A 22,520-nucleotide genomic window follows, 5' to 3' on the forward strand; every position below is an offset into this window, starting at 1 on the left:
TGGCTGAGGAAGGCTACCAGTGAAGAACCCTGCAGCGTTAACTGACATGAATCCTTGTTCAACGTTCATACTACTTTACTGTGTCTTCCTAGCACCACGAAGTCTCCGAGATCATGGATTCGACGCGCTCTTGCTGGCGCGGTCTGTGTTCGTCATAACAAGGTGTCAGTCTCTATATATTCCGGTGGAAAAAGAGACTAATATGTCGATTCAATAGATTTCTCGCTGTTTCACTGCGGAAGGCTGCACTCATGAGTCATGATCGTTATCGATCCATGACCTCACGCATAGCTTCAGATGAATGCATCATCTATTTGCACTGTCAGTCTTGTTCCCCTCTCGCAGTCGCTTCTTACAATTTTTTACTGTTCTCACGCCGTATTGTCTGCTACAGGAAATTATTGGACAGAGAGATCCTCTCGCTCGCTGTCGCCACTATATTAGCAAAACGAACATCAGTACTATGTCCTTCCTTGTTTTTACTGAGGTGAGTGATAAATTTCTACTTGCAAGTGTTGTGACAGAGACATCCAGTAGATGCACATTAGCCAGAAGATGCGTACGGCGGAGGACCTTGGCTTGGCCGGGGTCTGTATCCGGCGTATTTTACCTCCGAGAAGCGTGGGGGAAAGTTTCCCTGCGTTAACGCTATTCCCAACAGTTGACCACAACTGCTGTAAGTGAGGCCATGGTCCGGTACTTGAAGCAGCGGTTCGAGATGTGCGGGTATCCGGGGTGAACGGGACATTTTACCCCGCAGGTGAGCCCTCGAGTTGTTGGTCTATCAGTGGTCATCGGCAACTCTGCCGGTTTCATCACGGATGATACTTGCTGTTCTCACCATCTCTCCTTCGATAAATTTCTGACTGCAAATCCGCCTTTCTCCACTGCCGGAGGGAGTCTCTTACTTGAGTTGCTTGCTTACCATGAGCGGAACTTCATCGCTGGCTTGACATGGCGGCCAGCTGAGGCAGCATCTTCCGCTATCTGCACTGGCAGACCCACCAAACCATGACTCATTACCCACGTCATGGACTGCTTCCCAAAGGTATGTGATTGTCTGATTGTTACTGGTAGTGCACGTCTGCAGAAATTATTTGCCGTGGAAGGCTCATGTTGAACGACTGCTCAGTGTTTCAAACCCTCGCAGTCCTAGCTTTGTTCCATTGATGGCCATCAAATACACAGTTTCAAGTGGTAAGCGAAGACAAGTTTGGCTTTATGGGATCGGAATGCTTACCGCAAATATCTGTTATGAGCGCAACATCAGAAATCGACTATACCTCTGGGACGTGATTAACTGCTGGTACGCGACCATTTGGACCTTATAACAAGCTTTATTAATTTTGGAGATGGTACCGATCGACTGCTTGACGTTGGTATGCTATCGTGATAATCGTATGGGCAGTAAATCTCGGAGGTTCGCAAGTCTGTAGTGTATTCGGAGCCATGTTTCGTTCTGCTCGAAGAGTGTACAGCGGAGTAAACCACAGCGGTAGTTACAGCAGCAATTCGTCGGATAGGCGTATGGATCTGAGTCGTGAATATTAGATGGAGGAGGGAAGTGCAATATGTTTTTACGGTGTCGCGTAGATGATTCGCTAACTTCTTGTCATCGAAATGCTAATAGCTACTAAGTGCTTCGGCGCCCGGATATCGATAGAATCATGTGAAGCTTCGACTCACTAGTGTCCAACCAAAATCTCTGCAATGGTCTTAGCCAACAGTTCAGAGAGGTCAGCTGGGACCGGAGGTTTCGACACCCGCGAGAGATAGATCATCAGCCAGGGTCATCGAGGACATAATATCGTTGCTCGCATCTTCGCACATATGTATCCTTTGGTTGGCACGTGGATCGACTAATCCACGCAGCCCAGAGACGTTTAAATGCTTCAAATTCGTTCGAATGATTCGCTGGGCGGAGGCAACTTGACAGAGCAATGCGCGAGCATGATAAGAGTTACTCGAGGGGTACCGACGCGAGCAAAATAGCGCACAACAAATATGTGCTTTCACCTTTGGGTCGGCGGGAGAGCTTGTTTTCCGAGCAAGAATCACCTTCTCACCATTTGCCATGCAGATGTTCTCATGATGCTTTCCGGCAAATCCGGGACAACTTCCCATGCCTGTTTGAATGTCACCTGCACTCCACCTCCGCCAGCCCGAGCTCATTTCTTCGCCCCTTGAGAATCATGGCAACCCCCTGTTCACACCGGCCCCCCTCTTCTCAGATTCCAGTCTCTACGCCGACGCACGATGGTCATTCACTCGTTTTATGGCCCCGTACCGCCGCAACCAGACGAGAATGTGCACACCCTCCTTTTCGAGGAGCGTCCATGGCCTGAACCAGCAGACTTTCCTCTTCACATTGATGGATTGACGGGGGAGACGCGGACTAGACAAGAGTTTGCAGACAGAATGTATGACAGTGCAACTGCGCTCGGTACTCCCGGCTCGCAAGGTGGTTTGGGGCTCGGTGCAGATGGTGACATAGTCGGCATACTCAGCCATAACTCACTCGTAAGCCTGCGGAGCTGCACTGTCCTATCGCTGATCCTGACGCGGCGCGTAGGATTACATCGTCCTCATGCATTCGCTTTTGAGGATTGCCACACCGTTTGCGCTGCTGTCTGCGCACTCCACACCTTTTGAGCTGGGGAATTCGCTCCGCACTTCCAAGGCGACATGTCTGTTTGTCCAGCCAGAGCTCCTGCCAGTAGCTCTTGGTGGGGCACGAGAAGCTGGCTTATTAGAGGACCGGATATACATCCTGCAGGGTAGTGTGCCTGGAAGGAGGAGTCTTGCAGACATGATCCTCGACGTCAGAGCGCGCACGCTCTCGCGCATTCCTGCGAGGCCTGCCAAACAGGATACGCTTGCATACCTTGTGTTTTCTAGCGGAACGACCGGTTTACCCAAAGGTGGGTGAAGGATTTGTCAACGCATCGTGTCAAAGTCTCACATAGTGTACTAGCGGTAATGATATCGCACGGGAACATTCGGTACTCCCTCATCCAACAGGACATCGCACTGCGAGCTGAAGACGCACTCCCCCCTGTCGTTCGTATTTCACCTTGCTCTTGCTGGAGGGAGCTGACGCGAGTTGTCAGTTTCCACCACCTGTGTGCCTAGCGATACTCCCATTTTACCATACGTATGGTTTGCACATAAGTTGCCTGCGCCCCTTGTACACCTCGTCGACCCATGTCATCATCCCGAAGTGGAACGTCGACCTTGTGTTAGAACTTATCCCAAAGTGTGTCAAATTGCTGTTCATGTCATCGTGGAAAATTGACGAGTTCTGTCAGATATCAGATTGCTATGCTGCCCCTTATTCCGTCTGCGATACATCAGCTAGTCCATCACAAAAACATCGACAAGGCAGACTTCAGTTCGGTGATGACTTTCGGATCGGGTGCGGCGTACCTTCCGCCAGATTTAATGGAGCGTTTCAGCCAATTACTTCAGAAGCCGCACGAAGTCGCTGAAGGTAGAGCCATACTCTATCTTCTGCGCATCGTACTGACGGTATTCGGGCAGGATATGGCTCCTCGGAGGGGGTGAGTATCACAGACGGTTAACACGAGATTGAGCGCTCTGATGAGTCCCATTGTAGACAATAGCGACTCTACGCCGGACAACCACTCGCACTTTAAATGGACGCTACCCGATGAAGCGGGGCGCGACGGGGATCCTCATTGCCGGTATGAGTGCACGCATCGTCCGCGCGGACGGCACAGACGCGGACGTGGGGGAGCCCGGCGAGCTTTGGCTCTCCGGGGGCAACGTCGCGCTAGGATACTTCGGAAACGAGAAGGCCACGCGCGAGGCATTCCAGGACGGGTGGCTGAAGACGGGCGACCGGTTCTACGTGGATAAGGATGGCTTTTTCTTGTGCGTATCCTATCTCTGCTCGTCTCTGTATCCTTGTGTCTGCATCTGACGAGTGGTGTGTAGCTTTGTAGACAGAGTGAAGGTGAGAAGTACGGCTGCAGTGGTCGCAAAAGTAAATTGATGCGAATCTCTTATAGGACACGCTGAAGGTTTCGGGGCTGCAAGTGTCGCCAAGCGAGATCGAGGCGGTCCTAATGACGCATCCTGGTCGGCTTATCGTCGACGTGTGTGTCGGGGGAGTCCCCGGCGGACGCACCTCCGACGAACTCGTCCCCCGCGCGTGGGTCGTGCTGAGTGAGGACGGCATGCGTAGAGGGTTGCGCGAGGTGTGCGCCGAGATGGAGCGCTGGGCGAGGGCGAACTTGAGCCAGTACAAATGGCTGAGGGGCGGTATAGGCATCGTTAACGAGGTGAGCCTTATGCTCGAGGATGGATCATGTTCACCAACGGCGCCTTGCTAGATACCGAAGAACCCAACGGGAAAGGTGCTCAGGCGTGTACTGCAGGAAAGGCACGAGCAGGAGTTGCAGATGCGAAAGAAAATACCACAATCGAAACTATGATTGAGTCTTGGACTGGTCCGTGTACTCCCCCGTGTATCCTGATGTCCCTTGTATGTCGAAATTACCCACTACTATGAACTCTTATCATGTTTTTTTTTCAGGTATGCACATTCATCCATTCTACCCAAACGTGCTCCGGGAGGCTGTGGTCTCAGTGACTTCCATCAGCTTTACAGTAGAGCTGGTCGAGATGGCGCCTCAGCTCATTCACCATTCTTCTTGATTACAATCACACTTTTTTGAATTCCTCATTGGTCGACAACGACACATGTATCTGCCGATACTGGTGCTAAGCACGCCGATGGTCCGAAGTATCCCTCAGCTCCATGTCCACCAACGCACCCCGTGCAGATCAGTCACTACTGGCATAGCTGGTAATCGGACACCAGGCCCAACGTGCTATTCGAGCGGGACGCGTCTCCAAGGCAGAACGATAAGCGAAAGCCGACCTGAGCCAGTATGCCCGTATGCAGGCATTGCTTGAACTGGACGTGAATAGCCCGGCTGTTCACTCCAGCCTCGGTGCTCTATCTCACGAAACCTACTGTCACCTTCGGCCACCGCTAACTGGATATCATCCCCCAGGCCTATGATACCCCCTTGATGCTGTTAAGTCTGACCACGAGCGGGAGGAGAGAAACGTTCTCGCTTGACGCGTAGAACTGGACACAGTCGAGGTGGACCTGTTCACACACGAACATATCAGCCGTCCATCCTACTCCGTTTCCACTCAAGGCTAACGCACCTTGAACCTGCAAGAGATTGTCAACATCGAAACAGCCAACGGAGTGAAGATACAGTGTACATACCAGTGATTGAAGTTCGTTTCAAACTTTCCAAGGACATCCCACCTTTTCACTCTACCCTGGTCTCCTTCAGGTGTCTCAGCAGCAGCGAGAGCTCGGTTCGCATCTCTTGTGAAGGATGAAGTGTACAGTGCAAAAGTTGCGCAAGTGACGATAAGTCGAGAGAAAGCCTGCATCAACATCAGCATCGGATATGTGAGATTTTGGGAAGGTGGTTAGCACAAACCGTAAGCAGTTTCGAACTTGTTAGCATACACTCCTTCAGGCAAGTGTCTAAGAAGTCCACATGGTCTCGCAAGAGTTGGTCGACAGTCTCAACTTTGCCAGCCTCAAGTTTGTCCTCGAGCTTACGCCAGTTTGGCTCAAGCACTTCAAACGTGGCAAAAGCGAGGATCTGCTGTACGAACGCCAGCATGCGCGCGCGCAGCAGAAACACACGCCTCCGCCAATTCTCGAAGTCTGCGTGCCAGTCGTTGTCTGTTACTGAGCCCGCGGGACGAGTCGAGCGGCGCCAAGGAGCAGTTTTGTGCTCAATCCACATGGAAGAGAGGGACTGCTCGACGTGCTTGAGGTGCAGGAGGAAGCGGAATATGAGCTGATATCGGAGGATTGTCTTTCGCGATATAACCAAAGACAGTGGAAATTTGACAGTGTAGTCGAGTGTCAGTGCATCAATGGCTATCACAATGAAATACAACGAAGTAGAAGACATCCGTCAATTCAGAAACTGACAGAATGTGTTATAGCCGAGCTTACCGAGCATTTGCTTCTTATCATCCTTCGCCTTCTCACGCTCCTTCTTCGCGTCTTCGTGCGCATGCCCGTCTACGCCATCACCATCTTCGCCTCCGATGACGCCGTTGACTTTCAGGACCTTGAGTAACCACTCGTACAGACCGCTGGACGAGAGTGAAACGCGGACGTCCTCGCGGAACATCGCATCTTCGCCCTGCACGTCCGAGCCGAGGACAAGCTCGAGCAAGCTCTGCAGCTTCCCCGTGGAAGCGTTGCGTGCAGATTTGCGTAACTCGGTGTGTGCAAGGTCGAGCAGGTGAGTAAGAAAGGACGATTGAGAAAGGAAGAAGTACCGCTTGAGCGAACGCAGCCGCGAGATGAGTTGCTGGTCACGTAGCAACAACGAAAGCAATGTGCGATTTGCATATGTATAAGCATCGTCGATGGATTTGTAGAACCTAAAGGCCATGATCAGTAGACTGATCCATCGGAAATGGCAAGATACGGACGCACTTTTCATCATCCATAAACAGCTCTTCGTTGTCCGCGTGGCTCGGGTCTCGTGCAATTTCAATCCCGCATTCGCGAATGACGTTCAGGTATTTCCCCGCGAGCAATATCTTGTGCTTCCACCGCTCAAGCACCGGCGGGACACATGCGCCTCCAGGCAATCGCCCTCCAACCGTGCGTGGAGGGGGCACTCCTGCCTGATGCTGTTTTGACGATCCTCCCAGAGTCGAGCCATCTCTAAGCTGGATATTAATTTGGTCAGTCCAGCAGTCACGATACGAATGTTATCACCTACGGTGTATCGCCGCTCCCAGTACTCATCAGTGTAGTCCATCTCAAGAGTCCCGCGATCAATGAACTTGCTCTCCTTCACGCACAGCTCCTCGTAAGGATCAATGAGCCGACCCATGCGGATCCACGTCTGCACCATCTCGACGTACGGCCGCCCGGCTGCGCGAAGGAGTGTACCATACAACGCATGTGCCGCGGGGTCACCAGACATGTTCTGCATTCGCTCGTGTAGTACAGCGAGGACTTCTCCACCTTTCACCGCGATGCCGCTGCCACCGATGGCAACCTTGTTAATTTCGGAAAGGACCGCCTTGAGCTGGGCACCGCCGAGTCCTAGTGCTTCGTTCCGTGCAGCCTCTTCCGCGTCGGAGGAACTAGAAGAGTCGTCCGAGAGTGATGCAGACGGGTCATCAGCTGTTGCGAGTTCTGTCGTGAGAAGGTATAGTAGCGAGAGTGTGTGCAGAGTCGGATGCACGTAGTACCATAGCTTCTGCAGTGTGAATTGTGGTGAGGTGCTGAAAGCATGTTCGAGCTGTGAGAGAAGTGTCTGATAGTCCTAAGAGCACAGAGCCATTAATACCAGTGACAAGAAAAGAGAAGCATTCTGACTTTCAGCATATCCCGCAAGGCTGCACAGAGAGCGTGGTTGACCAGTCCAAAGTCTAGGTGACTACGTAGCTCGATAAAAGAGGTGATGGCAGTGTAGTACGTAGCCAGTGGGAGAATTCGCTCGACTAGGTCTCGCAACGACGGATCTGTGGGCATGAGTCAATTGGAAAGCGGAACTTGATAACACAGCACACACCAAGTGAGGAGGATACTGTAAATCGCACTCCCTGGAGAGGATCGTCGTCTTCTGGCGAATGATCTGGGTGATATGTGATATGTGTACCTTCAATTCCCTACACGAAATTCAGGTAAGCTATTGATTTCAGGCCATAATGATCGAAGCTCCAGCTTCCAGGTAGCTCTCAGAAAAGCAGGTCAGGCTGTTCATATCTGACACTCAAACTCCGTGTTTCTAGACTTCTCACTTTCGTGATCCTCCAGACTCGGCTTAGAGGGAAGAACTTTCACTCTTCCCGTAAGGTATCTTGCAGTTTTATGCAGTTCTGCAATGAATTGTGCGTACCATCAAAACATATAACAGATCCTCCAAGACCAGCGCCTCCTGGATCTCAACAGGCAAGCCAGAGAGACCGTCTTCTCTGGCTTTACCTTTTCCCTTGCCCTTATCTTTCGGAATCCCTGCTCCTGACGCAACGCGCGAATTGAGCGGTGCACGCACGAAGGAGGTTTCTGCAATAAACGACGGTTCGTCGCGCGCTACATACGCCATTCATTCAAGAAGCCCAGAAAAAAAAGAGAAGGAAGGACAAACACTAACCAGGACCGAGACTCTCTTGCTCTCTCGCTCGTACGCGCTCATGCGAAATAGTGACCTGCGCGGCAAGCTCTTCTGGAAGACCATCCTGGAGGTATTGGCGCGTTCGCCGCACAGATGCAATTGTTCCTGTGACCTGCAAGGGCAACGACGCAGTCAGAGGGTATTCATGGTTATGGGAGAACGCCAATAGTAGCTCTGCTGGTTCGTGCCACTGAACCACGCCTGTTCAACTAATTCAGAACTCGCGCGCGAAGCATTAGGTCTGGAACCTCTCCCGGCGGTCAGCCAGCTCCACGCGATAATATGATATACAGCAAATGCAGAGACACGAATGTGAACGGATAGTGCTGAAATTGCGTGTTCAAACCGCAGCTCGTAGAAGGTCCCCTGGATAAACTCAGAACGCGCGTCGAGCGATGGTAGAGGCATCGAAGTTCTACCTCCACCCAAGCACGGGAAATGCAGAGTGTGAACACACGTATTGCCTTGATACAACCAGTTTGCCTCTGTGAAGGTGCGATGAGCGCGGGTGGCAGTAGCGTGGCCGGATGCATCCTGGTATCATTCACAAGAACGCTCGCATCTCAGCACGGTTCTCGGGCTACACTATTGAAATGCCCGATACGACGCGTTACATGAGATCATTCGTACCTTGGTATACTCTTTCTGAGACAGTGTGAGATTCTTCTTTCGCGAGCCAGGGCGGGAACGTGGCGTGTAGGGATCCATCAGTAAAGGACACAGATATCTTCAAAGATGTTAGACAAGTGTTCACCAAGGTTAGTCAAGAACTCTGCGAAGTCGACAGTGGAGGGAACGGTAGTCGAGACGCGTTTGGTGAACGCGGCGAGAATAAACCCTGAATTTTGAACCCATGCACGTGCTCTGGACTTGCAATATTTCCTGTATGTAAGTCAATACTACCACATCAGCAAAAGTCAACTTTTGGTTACCTCCATTTAGCTCCCTTATCTCCTTAAGGAGGTCTCTGTTCTTATTTGGGCAATTAAAGCCAATAAGGGTGAATAATGGAGGAATAAGAGAAGGGATCTCCTTATTTTTCCTTAATCAAGGGAATAACACCGGTAAGCAAAAGTTGACTTTTGCTGATGCACGTGTCCCACGTGGCGTTATCCGAGAATAACTACCCTACCACTATAATTTAAAGAGATTGCCCCCAAGTACGCGGCATCTTGGTTAAGGCGCGGATTGATATCTTCTTCGCTGGTCAATTCACGGGATACGGAGTGAGTACCTACCACATTTCATGAACTGTGATTTACTGGGCTTCGGAGAAGGTGCTGTCCATAATGCGTGACGCGAACATCTACAACTTTCGACGGGCATTGCCTCGCATGGTGAGCTCGCCCTTCGCTCAGAACGTAGCACCAAATCAATCTTTTGCACCAGAGCTGGCACCCGCACAATCTCTACAACCTCTGGCGTCGCTCGTTGGGAGCGCTGAAGGAGGATCTTGAACCCCGTGCGCGTATGCACATGTCCCTGTACCAGCAGCGGTGGGCGAGCAAGGCAGTCTTGCGTGCGTACCATGGGGACTATATCAACGAGAAGATTTTCAAGCGTTGGTACCTTCCCGCTACACTTCCGGACGTGCGCCCCCACGTTGGCCCTACGCCAACCGCATCGGACACGGTCGGGCTTGCAAGGTGGGCAAAGCGTGATCAGGCTGCAGAGAAGGAGCGGCGAAGGCTGGAGAATGAGAAGGAGAAGGGGCTCGCGCCCGTGGGTAGCTTGATGTTTCGCGAGGTCGAGCGCCGCATCGACGTGGTTATCTTCCGCGCCTGCCTCGCGCACAGCGTCTACGAGGCTCGGCGACTCGTCATACACGGGGATGTCCTGCTCAACGGGAAGAAGGCGAGAGATCTCTCTCACTTGTAATTTTTGTCTGCTGACTGGAGACGCGCAGCACGATGATCCCAACACACGCCTGGCGCCAGGAGATATGGTATCCGTGGACCCCAAGGCGATACGCTTTCTGCAGGCTAGTGCAGCTCCCGTGGTCGAGGAAGATGAGGCTGCAACAAAAGACCAAGACACGCCTCCCGCTGCAGAAACTTCCTCGGAGGCCGACGTAGTTGTAGAAGAGGGAGTCGACGGCGAAAGCGAGGCGTCGGCAAAAAGTGCGGCGTCGGCGGAGACACACTCAGAGCCTTCCGCGACCCCATCGTCTAACGCCGCGCGCTGGACGAAAGTCAAACGAGCAAGGCGGGGCAACCTGACTCCGTTCCACCCGCCACCCTATTCAGCACCCTTCCTCTTCGTCCCTGCCTACATTGAGCCATCCTTCGCGACGTGCTCCGCGATCTATCTTCGTCACCCAACTGCGCGCCCGGGCTACTCCGAGATCCCGACGCCGTTCGATGCTGACGGCGAAATCGTGCGCTCCGCCTGGGAGTGGTATTCCGAGGTCAGGCCCAGGATGCGCAGCAAGAGCCAGCTCGCGCGCATGCCGGAGAACAGGCAGTAATCTACGTAGGAGTATCTGTGGAGATTTCACGGTATAATCTCACTAATTCAACCCTGCACTCGCCCCTCATACTTCCTGTTGTGGGTTTCGTCCGTGTAATTTGAATGTTTGTCTGGTGTGTGAGAGGTAAGGATGTTACATCGTTTGTCTGCGTGCAATTGGTCCACTGCTAGGTGCCGGACAAACTTCGTCCAGGCAGATATCAACATAGGGTTTGACAACAAGTGAGTTCGTCGTATATCGAGATATGAGTATTTTGTGTTGCTTTAGCACCTATCTGACTGTGGCGTATGCGCTTAGTACTTTTCCACAGTGGCCCATTAGTTTGCATATATAAAGGCAAGCGCAGGACGTACTGCACTTCCTCTCAACCACCTCGATCCAATTGACATGTCATCCACTTCTGACGATATCTCGCGCCCACCCTATTCGGCCACTTCCACTGACCAGAGTATGCTACCCAGCTCTCCAGATTATTCGGCTTATGATTGGAGCGCTCTATTGGATAAGTGAGTCCGCGTTGTAGAACAGTCTATTCTCCTGGATGAGCGTCTGTCATGCCACTGACCGGTTCCTAGTGGCTACCTTCTTTGCGTTGATGGAGTTTCCTATCGCACTCTAACGGATGTTTCCTGCCGATCTCCTAAACGGGTGGAAATACTCGGAGATCTTTTCGTGCAGAAAGAGCATTACGACCTCGAGAAACTCAGAGAATTTCTGAAGACCGACTCTATCACCGATGTGACATTTATGCGCTGGACGGCCACACCACTCCTTACACTGTTCGAGGTCATATTGTTGCATCAGATCAAAATTCTCAGAATCGTCGGCGGGACATACGACATACGTGCGCTTTGCTGTATACTTTTAACCTTCTCCGAGCTTCATACCTTTCATGTGAAGCGGGTGCGCGTTGAACCCGCAGCAACTACGCAGCGTTCTAAATCGTCGAATGCGGATGCCGACTCTTTCCACACGTTAACTCTGGCAGGCGGACGGGCTACAGCGTTTTGCGAATGGTTGTCGCCGCCTCTTTCGAACTCCGGTGTGAAGGCCCTCGGCATTGCGTGGCGGCCCCCTCGCGCGATGACGCTCCTCGACGTCTCCTTCGAAGAGCTGGTGCGGGAAGCCTCCGAGAAGTTATCGAGCCTGGCTTTGATCGTGGATTACTATGTCGACCCATCACAGTTGCAACTTCCCTACGACTCGTCCACCGACGTCAGCTTCAAAGTGTACACATTGCTAGACATCGACTATAGTATCCGCCCATACGAGTGCATGCAATGGGTCGACAGATTTCTTGAGTCGGTTCCCCGTACTGTGGAGAAGATTGCACTGGGTCTAGTCTGCTCGAGCGCAGGAGACTTCTCGCCGAAACTTGTGTGGCCCACGATTGACGGCAATCTGCTAAGACTGAAGACAGTGAATCCCAACCTCTCCGTCGATTTTCAGGTTGCACTACTAGAGATCCCTCCGCCGCAAGAGCGCTCCGAAGAAGAGGTTTTGCGCGAGTGGTGCACGAGCGTCGCAACGGTGTTTAAAGACAGCTTACCCGAATTCCTGGGGTTTGCAGAGGCGGGGTTGTCATTACAGTGCGTCTCTCCCGTGCTGGATGTCTGGTACTCAATTAAACCAGGCGGTTTTGAGTTGATAAACATGGCCGCGGCTGCGATCTCTCGAGGACCCGCATAGTGGTTTCTGTACTTGTGTACTGTCTATACCCTTGGTCGATATAACGTTTGTGACTTTTATGTTCGACAGCGACCCACGTACGACCATGCTCTCGCTGATAAACTACGACAAAATATTAAATTCGATAGTGCAAAAAATACAGCCCGTTAGGATTAACGCAACTCAACAACCCATCACTACCCCATTGTACGGGCCATCGTGATCCGACTCATCGCCGTCAAAAACATTCGGGACGTCTCCCACAATGCATTGTGTACTAGGGTTGTCCTGCCCTGTATGCGCGCAGGAAAGTATGATAAGATTATGTAATTTATCGAGATAGAATAAACTCACCCGGGCACGCTGCCCAATCTCCAGTGTCTTCGATGTGCACTTCCCCCGAAGGATGAATATAGCCGAGGAACATGCCGGGGCAGATGGGGATCGGGTCTTCTTCGTTGTTGATGTGCGTCACGGACGTGGGCTGTGCGTCAACGTAGTTTGCGAAGGCTTGATTACCGACCTGCAAAAAAGACCGAGCAAGGTTACAGGCATACGGCATGAATCATTTGGAGAAGCATACCCGTGGCAGGCCGTATCCAACGAATGTGAAAGTCGCGTTTGATATGTGGAGAGGCAGATACACGGCATCCAGGAGCGAGATTGCGGCACCTAGAAAAAATACACTGTGTTTTAGCTAGATACTAGACCATGAATACTAAGGGAAACACACCGAGGGAGTGTCCGACAAGCGTGACATGGCTAGCGCCATATGTCGACATCGCACTCTGGACGGAAGCTAGCACGTCCACCGCAGTGCTGCAGATCACTAATAAGCATCAATAACCAGCGGGAATAGGTAGATGTTCACTCCGCCTGTGCGACCGCAAATCCGTTGTGGACTTCAATATCGTAGCTAAGGCCCGGGAAAAGTGAGGAATCTAGATTCGTCAAGAAGAAGTCCCCATCCGTCACGAGTGGCATGCTAAGTATGGGAGTGGATCAGGGAGGCAGCGTGACCCCAGTGGTTCGTCTTACATCTCGTCGGGATCAGTTCCCTGATGCGACACAACAACGGTTTCTAGAGTTGGGTCGTATCCCACGAACCCTGGGAGGAAGGCGTGAGGGTTCGCACGGAAACGATCACACTGGCATCAGCAACACGCACAGTATTGGATGCTGTCGCCGGTTCCTCCAGATGCAACAGGTTCAAACGAGGGGTTCGCCTCGCAGTTCGTGCCGCAGTCCCAGGCAAGAGTCTGAGCTGCAGTGCAGTAACCCGCGCTGGCATATCGGGTAAACGGAGTGTAACTGTCGATTTGGCTGGGGGAGAGGGTAGTAATCGACTGTCTCGCTTTCAAACTAGAAGCGGGGACAGCCTGCACGGCAGTCACAGCTGCCAGAAGAGCAGTACTGAGCACGAGGGAGAGAGGCATCGAACCGGAGGTGCAGATGCACGAGAACTGGGTTCAAGGTAGCGAGGAGGGGTGCAGTGCAACACGATCGCATAGCAAGTAGTTATATACCGATCACCCAAGCTGTCATATGGCTTGAGCTTGAAAGGCAACGAAGGCGGTACTGCCGAACAGCGAAGAAGTCCCTGTGTCCATGCGCTGCCTGTCTACTGCGTTCGGGTAAAGACAACGAACGTTGTTAGCAGGATGTCCAGGCACATGGCCCCCGTCTTCTGCATGTGGACCTCTTGGATATCAACGGACTGCACATGCAAGGACGAGCAGCATCGGCATCACCGCGAAGGACTGTGTCTAACTCCGTGGCATGTCAGCCTGTACACGAACTTGGGTTCGTCGGTTCAAGCTTTCACTGGGGGCAAAAGTGGATGTTCTGCCTCAGAACAGCATCTGAACATCCAAGGAACAGATTATGTTTTTGGACATGTCACATGTTTCAAACATGGAACATCCAATATGTCTTGCACAATGTTCTATTAGAGAGCACGCTGGAGACATGTTGCATGTATTATTCTGGAACATATAATATGTCTCACACAATGTCTCATTGGAGAACATCCTGCAGACTTGCTGCATGTTTCATTCTGGAATATTTATCATTTTGCTACTATATTCTGGGCTTGTCTCTCAGCACAATATGCACCATATAATAAGGATTTTCCATGGCCAAACATGTTACATTTTCAGCTGCTGTTAATCTTCAGAACATTGTGAGGAGATGTTAAGTGATCTTACTCCAAAGATACAAGATGTCCTGGGCACCAAGGACATCTGCAGTACATGTATAATACATGTATAATACATACTAAAATCATACATGTACTGCAAATGTTCTTGGTGCCCAGAGACATCTTGAATATTTGAAGTAGGAGCACTTAACATCTTCTCACAATGTTCTGAAGATTAACAGCAGCTGAAAATGTAACATGTTTGGCCATGGAAAATCCTTATTATATGGTGCATATTGTGCTGAGAGACAAGCCCAGAATATAGTAGCAAAATGATAAATATTCCAGAATGAAACATGCAGCAAGTCTGCAGGATGTTCTCCAATGAGACATTGTGTGAGACATATTATATGTTCCAGAATAATACATGCAACATGTCTCCAGCGTGCTCTCTAATAGAACATTGTGCAAGACATATTGGATGTTCCATGTTTGAAACATGTGACATGTCCAAAAACATAATCTGTTTCTTGGATGTTCAGACACTGTTCTGAGGTAGAACATCCACTTTTGCCCCCAGTGTTTGGGATTAAATATGGCCTTCCCACGAGCTCGAGCGCGGGACCAGTAGACGGTGAATTGCAAGAGTACAATTGTGTCGCGCCTTTATATGCAAGAATCCGCAATAGGGTGATTGCATGAGTGACCTTGCGTGCGATTATGGCGCAGTGGCCAATGAATCGACGAGGAACTTCGGGGCACTTGACGCAATGACTGCCCGAACGTGCTCGGTGAACCGAAGGCCCAACAATTCATAAAATCTGAAGATCTGACCGGTGGCAAGACTGATCGTGAAGAGTGAGTTCGAAGTAAACTTAACATGGACATGTTCGACAACATATATACCGGGCCTCGTGAGAATTTGTGTGTCAAACTTAGGCATCGCGATAACGTCTGAGTGACCACCCGGACGACTCAGCCTCCAGGTGCGCAACCAGCGTGTGTAGGATGTTCAATAGGGGGGTTCAGTTGTATCTGCGAAAGCCGCTTTCGTCGCTTTCTCGGAAAGCAGCTTACCGGCACATGACTTTTGCGTGATCCGGGGATCATGTGCGGACTGAGAGTATACGCTAGGGTTAGCGATGGGTCCCTGGAGTTTGCGAGGTTTTCCACCGGAAACCCCCGATGTTTCCACTTGAGTTAGCTTTCCCAGATTGGGTCTCCAGCCACCATCGGCGGCCCGGCAAACATTTGCATTTTCCCAACCCTAGCCTAGTGAGCGATCGCAGTCACGGCTAGAACACAACAACGTGCACATGATGCTCAGGTCATGTGGTCTTAAGCAACAGCGACGAAAAGCGGCTTTCGCAGATACAACTGAACCCCCCTAATCTCTTCAGAGCACATGCCCCCCCGCTCCACATTTCACCGTACTCTATAGTCTATACGACGTCCAGTATTTATACCTGCTCCAAATACTGCGCGAGCTAAATAAAATGCGGGAGGGCCCCCCCATATTCAATGGCGGTGTCCGCACGATTTGCAGTGTCCTGATGCTTGGCGAGGAATGAAAATGATGGCATGGTTATTCGATCTGAGCGCTGAGCGTCCGGGACCTCTTGGAATTGGAGCCGGGTATGGTACGCTTAACGAAAATGTGAAGGGGTTCGCGCGCTCGAGCCCGACACTGGTATCGGAAATATGTTCGAAGGTTGGGCCCGACCTGGGGCGTAAACTGCAGAGCGCATCGGGGAAAACTTGAAGGTGGTGCGCTGCCTTGCCACTGGGGATCAGAGGTCATGAATTCATGCAAAAGTGTTAATCAATCTGAGCTCTGAGCGCTGAGCGCTGAGTGCATTGGGCGTCCCGGATCTCGCTGTTCGACTCGCAGCCCTACTAGTGGGCTATGACATGCACAATTTGAATGTCGGTGGGGCGCTCGGCTCGAGGGTCTCGGAAAGACGCTCGTGCTCGAGGAAAATGGAACGTTGGAATATTGGAGCATTTGCAGTAGCGTGTAGGATTTACGGCATAACTGAACCAGAGAACGGTTGCTGCGCATCAAACTCTGGGCGGCTGCGGCTGCTAGATACTCGTTCCCGCCAAGTAACTTACTAGCAGACGAGCAGATACCGAGTCTTGACGTCGGACCCACACAAGACGTTGAATCTCAATTCGAATTCGCCCTATGCGATTTGAAATGGTAAGGTAAGCAAAATCACGAAGGATTGGCATACTCCAACGGCCTCGTTATAGCATCATTCAAGCCTATATCTGGGGAAGGACGCAAGAACATGAGGAGAATATCAATGGCCACCCAGCCAGTAAATCAATCTGGCACGGCGAACGTCTATCGTGTCTGCCGCGACGATCCCAAAGTTTTCGTTATAGAAAAGTATCATTCGAGCAATGTCGTGATGAGTAGAAGCCCCGTGAAGGTTCAAAGTATGCTGCGGGCCGGGAACGGAGCCCAGGGTCGCCGCACCCAATTCCTGAACGTTCTGCTCAGTCAGAGGGTTCCGGGCGCCATACAGTGCAGCAACTAAGTCTGCGCCCGAGCCTGCAACCTGCGCGACGCCAAGGCGAGCATTCAGATCAACGAGACGAAGAGCAGGACGGAACATGCGCTCACCTCCTTCTGACGCCATGTGTAGGGCTCGTCAGGTCGCCGGTCACGGTTCCGCCAGACGATCCTCGAGTTCATCGCGATGGCAGCCACTCTGTCACCGTTGACCTTCACCTGCCTGACCGTCGTGTTCAGTTGTGCTACTGCTTGGGTCAAGCCTTGCAACAAAGCGAGGACGGCACCGTTCCCTTGTCCAAACTGTATTTCGGCATCTGTCACGATCTTATTAGCGAGCCCAAGGATCGGAGGAGAGCGCCACATACGTGTGGCGCGGACCATGGTTGAACGGTTAACGGCAGTCTCGACCATCTCCTCCGAGATCTCTGCATGATCGCCTGCATGGAAACGAGTTAGAATAAAGGCACGGACAGCCTCGGAGCTGAAGTGCTCACGGTGGAGACTTCTAAGTGACTGCGCGGTGGCCTCGGCTTTTCGGAGGTTGTCGTTATTGATGGGAGTACCGGAAACGATGGATTCATTCATATGCAAGACGTGAACAAACTGAGCTGGGACATTCGGATGTTTGTCCAGAATGGATAGGATGTCTGTTGGATAGATTGCCTGCGCCATACCGGAATTCAGGTGCAGAAATTTCTCGCGCTCGATAGAAGGTGTTACGGTTGAAGAGCAGCCCGCCACAACCACCACATGGGATCATGTGACCGAGTTTAAGTACTTACTTTAGCCGAGGAGGACGCCCACGGCTCTGCAGCTACCGTGACCTGCTGCCCGCCCAGTACGTTGATCGACTCCGAATTCGCTCGTCCTCGCGAGCTTGACAGCGATTCAAACGTCGAGTCGAGATGTCATATACCATATCATACGTCTTCTGAATCGGAGCCCCGGATCCCCCACCCGGCCGACACCCTGCCTGCGGATCCTGTCCAGCATTCCGAGTGTGGAGACCGATGCCGTAAATTGCAACTTGAAGTCAGTGACTATGTCTGATAACGCGGAGCCCGGGCCTTAACCATATTTGGGGCGAAACGCCAATCGCAAAGCGCCCACTAACTGCGACACCGTGACATCACTGACATGCCGCACTTTCAACTTAGCGACTAACCCGAATATGATAGGAAATTGTGAAGAGGAGAGGAATTTTGAGGCTCCGACAGTTTTTGTATGGCCCGGGACTCTCTCAGTCAGGTATGACGTTGCACTGTTTGGCAATTCCCCAACGTCCTGGAGCCAGCTGGGATTATCAGGATATTCGACATTATACTGGATTCTCGGCGTATCAGAACTTACAAGAAATTTGTATTGCTTTCATGTCACCAGCCTTAACCAATGAGGTGATGTAAGTATGTCCGCATATGTCAGACGGCGGGAGCGGTAAGGCGGTGCCGACGCACGGTGGAACTTCCCGCTGGATGGATATTTCACAAACATAGTTGAAGACCCTGGGGATGTCCTGGGAAGCAGTATCGCCACTCCATCCCAGCCACGAATGTTCGTAGGTTTCATTACCCAGCACGGACAAGGGAATTCCGGAAGTTATATGGAAGGTTGGCTTCGTCCACACCTGAACCGGCTTGCGCATACAATTCTTTCAGCCTTAACTTGTGTCATATTTTCTTTCCTTATGATGGTCAGTTTCGTCTCAGTGTGCTTGTCTTGCAGGGGCCTAGTGCGAATGCACTCTTTTCATTGATCATATTGCAGACATGCATCGAGATCTAGCCACCGAGATCCGTCAGATCAGTGGCAGTTCAGATCTCGAGTCAGATACGGATATCCTGAGGCATGGACGTTGAACGCGTCAAGCCATTTTGGCGTAAGCGCCTGCGACTTGACTGCTATGATGGTCCATTTATTTGGATCAACTACAAATTTTGGATAACAGCACGATCTATTTATGAAGATCCAACGGCTGGTCGACAATGCATCGTCAACCACGTTGCTGGTGCCATAAGTACAAGCTGCAACTGTGGACATTGATGTCGGATTTAATTATCTGACTCAGCTACCATTGATCTGCCTTGTACGTTTGATCAGAGTTATGAACCACTGGCAGATGGTTTTTCCATTCATGGCATTGTGGCATATCCCACAAACGCATTGCGCACGCCGGTGGATATAGATGAGATGCAAGTGGCTGAAACGGGCGGGCACGAGGTGGCCAAAGTAATCATGAATTGACAACACGTATGTTTGCCGCCCGCCATGGTCACCCCATGCGACGGCCTAGAGATTCATCCAGATGAGTGGCCAAGCGACCGGCACGCATATAAAGGTACAGCCAAGTATCTCATCTTTCAGTTGAGGTTCCAGTCATACTCAGTGGGTCCTCAGCACAATACGAGGACAACATTATACAACAGTATGTCCCACCTTGTCCTAGCCTGATCCACGTGTGCATGTCCAGCTCACTGCAATTTTAGAACACACCACTGCGAACGTCTCGCAGCCAAATCTCCTACTCCCCTTTTCAGACACTACGTCTTCAACGTCGATATTTCTCCCCAGAATGGACGGAGATGCTCGATTCAAGCAATTCCTTAATGCGTTATGGACGACGTATGGCGACCTTTCTATCTGCGATAGGCGTCATCTCTGTGACCACTATCCCCTTGGCATCCCAGCCCCCTTGCAGAAGCTCGCTCTCACCATCGAGTCCTTCGTATGCGATGAGCTCGAGCACAATGAGCCCTCTCTCGACGACGAACTTCCTCCCTACTCTGAGCTCGACCGTGATGAGCTCGTTCTTCTTCCGGCCTCCCATGAGCCCACGCGCGGCCAGTTCGCTCCTGCAGACGAGTCGCCCCAGTATGAGCTGATTTGCAATGATCCCCCCACTTACTCAGACCATCTTGCCATCTCGGGGCATGCGCGAGACATCACCGTCGACCACGCCCATTCTACGTCGTCAAGAAAGGACGGCCTGCTGTCCAGTAGAAGGGCAGGACCTCCGCGTAAACTCACGGATATTAGTCTTCGCTCCCCTCCCGACACTGCCTGCTTTGCATCTTCTTCCGGGGTCGAACGATGGTTGCAAGCAAGTTCATTGGACATTCCTCACATTGCGCCACCCACTTTCCATCGTCGTCGTGCCCTTCACCGGTGTGCGGGCGGATCGCTGCCTCGGACGAAGTACCATCGGGGATTTCGCACAGCATGATTCGGTTTGCGCGAGAACTTGAGTGGAACCCCCTATGACTCCCACACCGGCTCGGAAAAATCCTCCCTGCCGCAGCCTCGTGTCGATTCACGAAGAGTAGATGAAGTCAAGGAGTGCGCGGACCATGTGAGCACCTCTGCTCCACAGAATGCCGAGTACTCTGGGAGTACCCGGGGTGCTTTAACCTATTCAGCGTGCACATCCTGATTTCGGCGACGTCAAGTGAAGGCATGATCGGGTCCGGGAGCGCTGTGCAGACCTGCTACGTTCAAGGAGGTGGCTTTATCCGCTGGACGGGTAGAGGTATTGCTAGTTCCGTCCATGTAGCTAGGTTATGCATGACAATAACTTTCTGGCTTGTTTTCGCGAAGAATCTGATACTCATTAGAAGTCAGTTCCCTGACGTTGGGGGATGGGATTGATTACTGAGATCTGAATGCATCACCGAGACTCTGGCAGATTTCTAGGTGATTCTCTAGCCAATGGAAAATTGGGACGACCTGGAATAAAAATAAGCAGGTACCAATTGACAGAAGGTTCTGAAGTGGCACTGGAAGTACGAGTGCTAGACATGTCCTATGTCACGCTCAGTAAAAACGGGAACTTGAAGTCAAAGTGTAGTCAGCCAAATTCGAAATTCTGGCAAATTTGACTATTCATGACTATTTGTATGATTTTCTTGTAGTACATAACCTCATATGGTTTAGATCATGTCTCTACAGCTATATTCCAACCTCTGAGTGCAAAAGAACTAACATATGAGCACCGGAATGCCATGTATTATGAGACAATCAACTGTGATGTCAGACTTTCGCAGACTAGGATTTGACTGCATTTGATGGCATAATTTCTTGGCAGGATCACTTTGCAGTGACTGAAATTGGACTTATCCTGACTTCTGTGTGACTATGGTGCCAAAATTTTGAAACTCGCTGACTGCAGCCTGACAATACTTAGACTTCACTTGACTTCCGGTTTTTACAGAGTGTCACGGGTGTAGTGGCCGGATGGGCACAGTATTTGGGGGTCTCAGAGAAGCGCCCAGTATCTTGCAGATTCGAGTTGTGCTGTACGGTCACTAAGCGGTTCGACAACTCATCGATACTTATCTTTTCTGGGCACTGAGATACATGGCGGCTAAATTCGTTGTGAGTTATGGACTGTGGGTCATGGACGTGGAGTGATGGTCGTCCAGCAGACTTTGGCTCCGGATATCCGCCACCTCACTCCTGCCAGTTGACACGGACTTTCTTTCTGACAAACAAAGTCGCGGTTGAACGGTGTGTTATAGCCGAATGCTAGTGTATTCTAACAACCAGAAGTCGTGGCCTGTCTGAACTCAACGCTCTCAGTACCCGCACCCCATAGAAGTGGTTGAGATATCCAGCATATGGCGTGGCTGGACACAAGGTGGCAAGACGGAGAAGGAGTCCCTCCCTGTCTTCCCCGTGTATCATGGATATCTGTGTCTCGTCAAATGCGTCTACTCTCTTCGGATGGCTGCTAGTCGGCCAAATGATCAATTGCGATATCATAAGGGATCGTGGTGTCGTATAAGTACTCCGAGCCATGGATGTCACTATTCCAAGCTGAACCAAGTCTTGATCCTCATAGATTTTAGCACTCAATAACTACAGAAGGGTACGTTACGCCGTCGTCCAAGTGCATCTACACAGTTAATCATAATCACAGAGCATACCATGGCACAGGAGACATGCAGACACACTCGCTCGCTTTCAGGATGCTCGCTTTGCCATGCCGTCAATCTCTTTTCTGGTTCTCCCAGTGCCACAGATGGGTATGCAATCGAACGGGCTCTCGAAGCTGAGCGCGCTGCATCCCTCAAGCCGTCCACCCCAGGTGGACAAATCTCCCTCGACAACTCTCCAGATTGCGAAGAGCCCGTTCTTAAAGACGGGACTCTCGTCAGCAACGAACCCCTCTCACCTAATCCGATGAGCAGTCCACCCCGCGGCGTGTGCGTCAGTATTTTCTAAGCACGCCTGGTTACGCAGGGTGGCGGCAGTGTACTGCGTATACTGCACGAGCACGGGCCCCTGGAGTGGTGTCTCCGGCTGCAGGGCTGCGTGGGCTCGCTCTTGCCGCCGGTCGGTCAAGTAGCGTGTGCCGCCGACAGAGGCTCTGAAGAGGAGAGATTTCAGGACCGCGTAGTGGATTCGCGCCTTCTGCATGCAGATATGAGCAGGCTGGCCTGCGCTCCCTTAGTTTGTACCGGGTGGAACCCGGGTTCAAGGAGAGCACCTCGCTGCACTTCTTGATCAGTGCAACGC

The 22,520-nt window shown here is 51.5% G+C and overlaps 10 protein-coding genes across 10 annotated transcripts; 6 read left to right on the plus strand and 4 right to left on the minus strand.

The window, feature by feature from the left end:
• Positions 1 to 297: 297 nt before the first annotated feature.
• On the plus strand, positions 298 to 684 carry SCP_0601410 (hypothetical protein; the record flags this gene model as incomplete). Its single annotated transcript, XM_027759275.1, has 3 exons — positions 298 to 321; positions 395 to 487; positions 538 to 684. 3 exons carry the CDS (start codon positions 298 to 300, stop codon positions 682 to 684), a joined length of 264 nt encoding a protein of 87 aa, XP_027615076.1.
• A 1,572-nt stretch (positions 685 to 2,256) lies between these two features.
• Positions 2,257 to 4,457, plus strand: SCP_0601420 (Putative acyl-coenzyme A; the record flags this gene model as incomplete). Its single annotated transcript, XM_027759276.1, has 10 exons — positions 2,257 to 2,520; positions 2,573 to 2,921; positions 2,975 to 3,060; positions 3,111 to 3,256; positions 3,309 to 3,490; positions 3,541 to 3,560; positions 3,617 to 3,894; positions 3,958 to 3,976; positions 4,032 to 4,304; positions 4,356 to 4,457. The coding sequence occupies 10 exons, from the start codon at positions 2,257 to 2,259 to the stop codon at positions 4,455 to 4,457; spliced, it is 1,719 nt and encodes a 572-aa protein (XP_027615077.1).
• Positions 4,458 to 5,044: 587 nt separating this feature from the next.
• Positions 5,045 to 8,915, minus strand: SCP_0601430 (Spindle pole body component alp4; the record flags this gene model as incomplete). Its single annotated transcript, XM_027759277.1, has 12 exons — positions 5,045 to 5,140; positions 5,203 to 5,209; positions 5,267 to 5,433; positions 5,490 to 5,941; positions 6,020 to 6,456; positions 6,512 to 6,750; positions 6,804 to 7,355; positions 7,409 to 7,554; positions 7,605 to 7,701; positions 7,932 to 8,125; positions 8,187 to 8,319; positions 8,838 to 8,915. The coding sequence occupies 12 exons, from the start codon at positions 8,913 to 8,915 to the stop codon at positions 5,045 to 5,047; spliced, it is 2,598 nt and encodes an 865-aa protein (XP_027615078.1).
• Positions 8,916 to 9,496: 581 nt separating this feature from the next.
• Positions 9,497 to 10,674, plus strand: SCP_0601440 (hypothetical protein; the record flags this gene model as incomplete). Its single annotated transcript, XM_027759278.1, has 3 exons — positions 9,497 to 9,544; positions 9,597 to 10,061; positions 10,114 to 10,674. 3 exons carry the CDS (start codon positions 9,497 to 9,499, stop codon positions 10,672 to 10,674), a joined length of 1,074 nt encoding a protein of 357 aa, XP_027615079.1.
• A 390-nt stretch (positions 10,675 to 11,064) lies between these two features.
• Positions 11,065 to 12,320, plus strand: SCP_0601450 (hypothetical protein; the record flags this gene model as incomplete). The annotated part of the gene is made up of 3 exons (XM_027759279.1): positions 11,065 to 11,183; positions 11,253 to 12,266; positions 12,311 to 12,320. 3 exons carry the CDS (start codon positions 11,065 to 11,067, stop codon positions 12,318 to 12,320), a joined length of 1,143 nt encoding a protein of 380 aa, XP_027615080.1.
• Positions 12,321 to 12,528: 208 nt separating this feature from the next.
• Positions 12,529 to 13,781, minus strand: SCP_0601460 (hypothetical protein; the record flags this gene model as incomplete). The annotated part of the gene is made up of 7 exons (XM_027759280.1): positions 12,529 to 12,638; positions 12,700 to 12,868; positions 12,929 to 13,017; positions 13,079 to 13,164; positions 13,217 to 13,330; positions 13,384 to 13,453; positions 13,514 to 13,781. 7 exons carry the CDS (start codon positions 13,779 to 13,781, stop codon positions 12,529 to 12,531), a joined length of 906 nt encoding a protein of 301 aa, XP_027615081.1.
• A 2,271-nt stretch (positions 13,782 to 16,052) lies between these two features.
• Positions 16,053 to 16,247, plus strand: SCP_0601470 (hypothetical protein; the record flags this gene model as incomplete). The annotated part of the gene is made up of 1 exon (XM_027759281.1): positions 16,053 to 16,247. One exon carries the CDS (start codon positions 16,053 to 16,055, stop codon positions 16,245 to 16,247), a length of 195 nt encoding a protein of 64 aa, XP_027615082.1.
• Positions 16,248 to 16,791: 544 nt separating this feature from the next.
• Positions 16,792 to 17,681, minus strand: SCP_0601480 (hypothetical protein; the record flags this gene model as incomplete). Its single annotated transcript, XM_027759282.1, has 4 exons — positions 16,792 to 17,052; positions 17,118 to 17,323; positions 17,375 to 17,446; positions 17,504 to 17,681. The coding sequence occupies 4 exons, from the start codon at positions 17,679 to 17,681 to the stop codon at positions 16,792 to 16,794; spliced, it is 717 nt and encodes a 238-aa protein (XP_027615083.1).
• A 1,936-nt stretch (positions 17,682 to 19,617) lies between these two features.
• Positions 19,618 to 20,123, minus strand: SCP_0601490 (hypothetical protein; the record flags this gene model as incomplete). The annotated part of the gene is made up of 2 exons (XM_027759283.1): positions 19,618 to 19,858; positions 19,912 to 20,123. 2 exons carry the CDS (start codon positions 20,121 to 20,123, stop codon positions 19,618 to 19,620), a joined length of 453 nt encoding a protein of 150 aa, XP_027615084.1.
• Positions 20,124 to 21,929: 1,806 nt separating this feature from the next.
• On the plus strand, positions 21,930 to 22,226 carry SCP_0601500 (hypothetical protein; the record flags this gene model as incomplete). The annotated part of the gene is made up of 1 exon (XM_027759284.1): positions 21,930 to 22,226. The coding sequence occupies one exon, from the start codon at positions 21,930 to 21,932 to the stop codon at positions 22,224 to 22,226; it is 297 nt and encodes a 98-aa protein (XP_027615085.1).
• Positions 22,227 to 22,520: the final 294 nt, after the last annotated feature.

This window comes from Sparassis crispa, assembly GCF_003851025.1.
Source record: "Sparassis crispa DNA, contig_000005F, whole genome shotgun sequence".
In the NCBI taxonomy this organism is placed as follows: Eukaryota; Fungi; Basidiomycota; class Agaricomycetes; order Polyporales; family Sparassidaceae; genus Sparassis; species Sparassis crispa.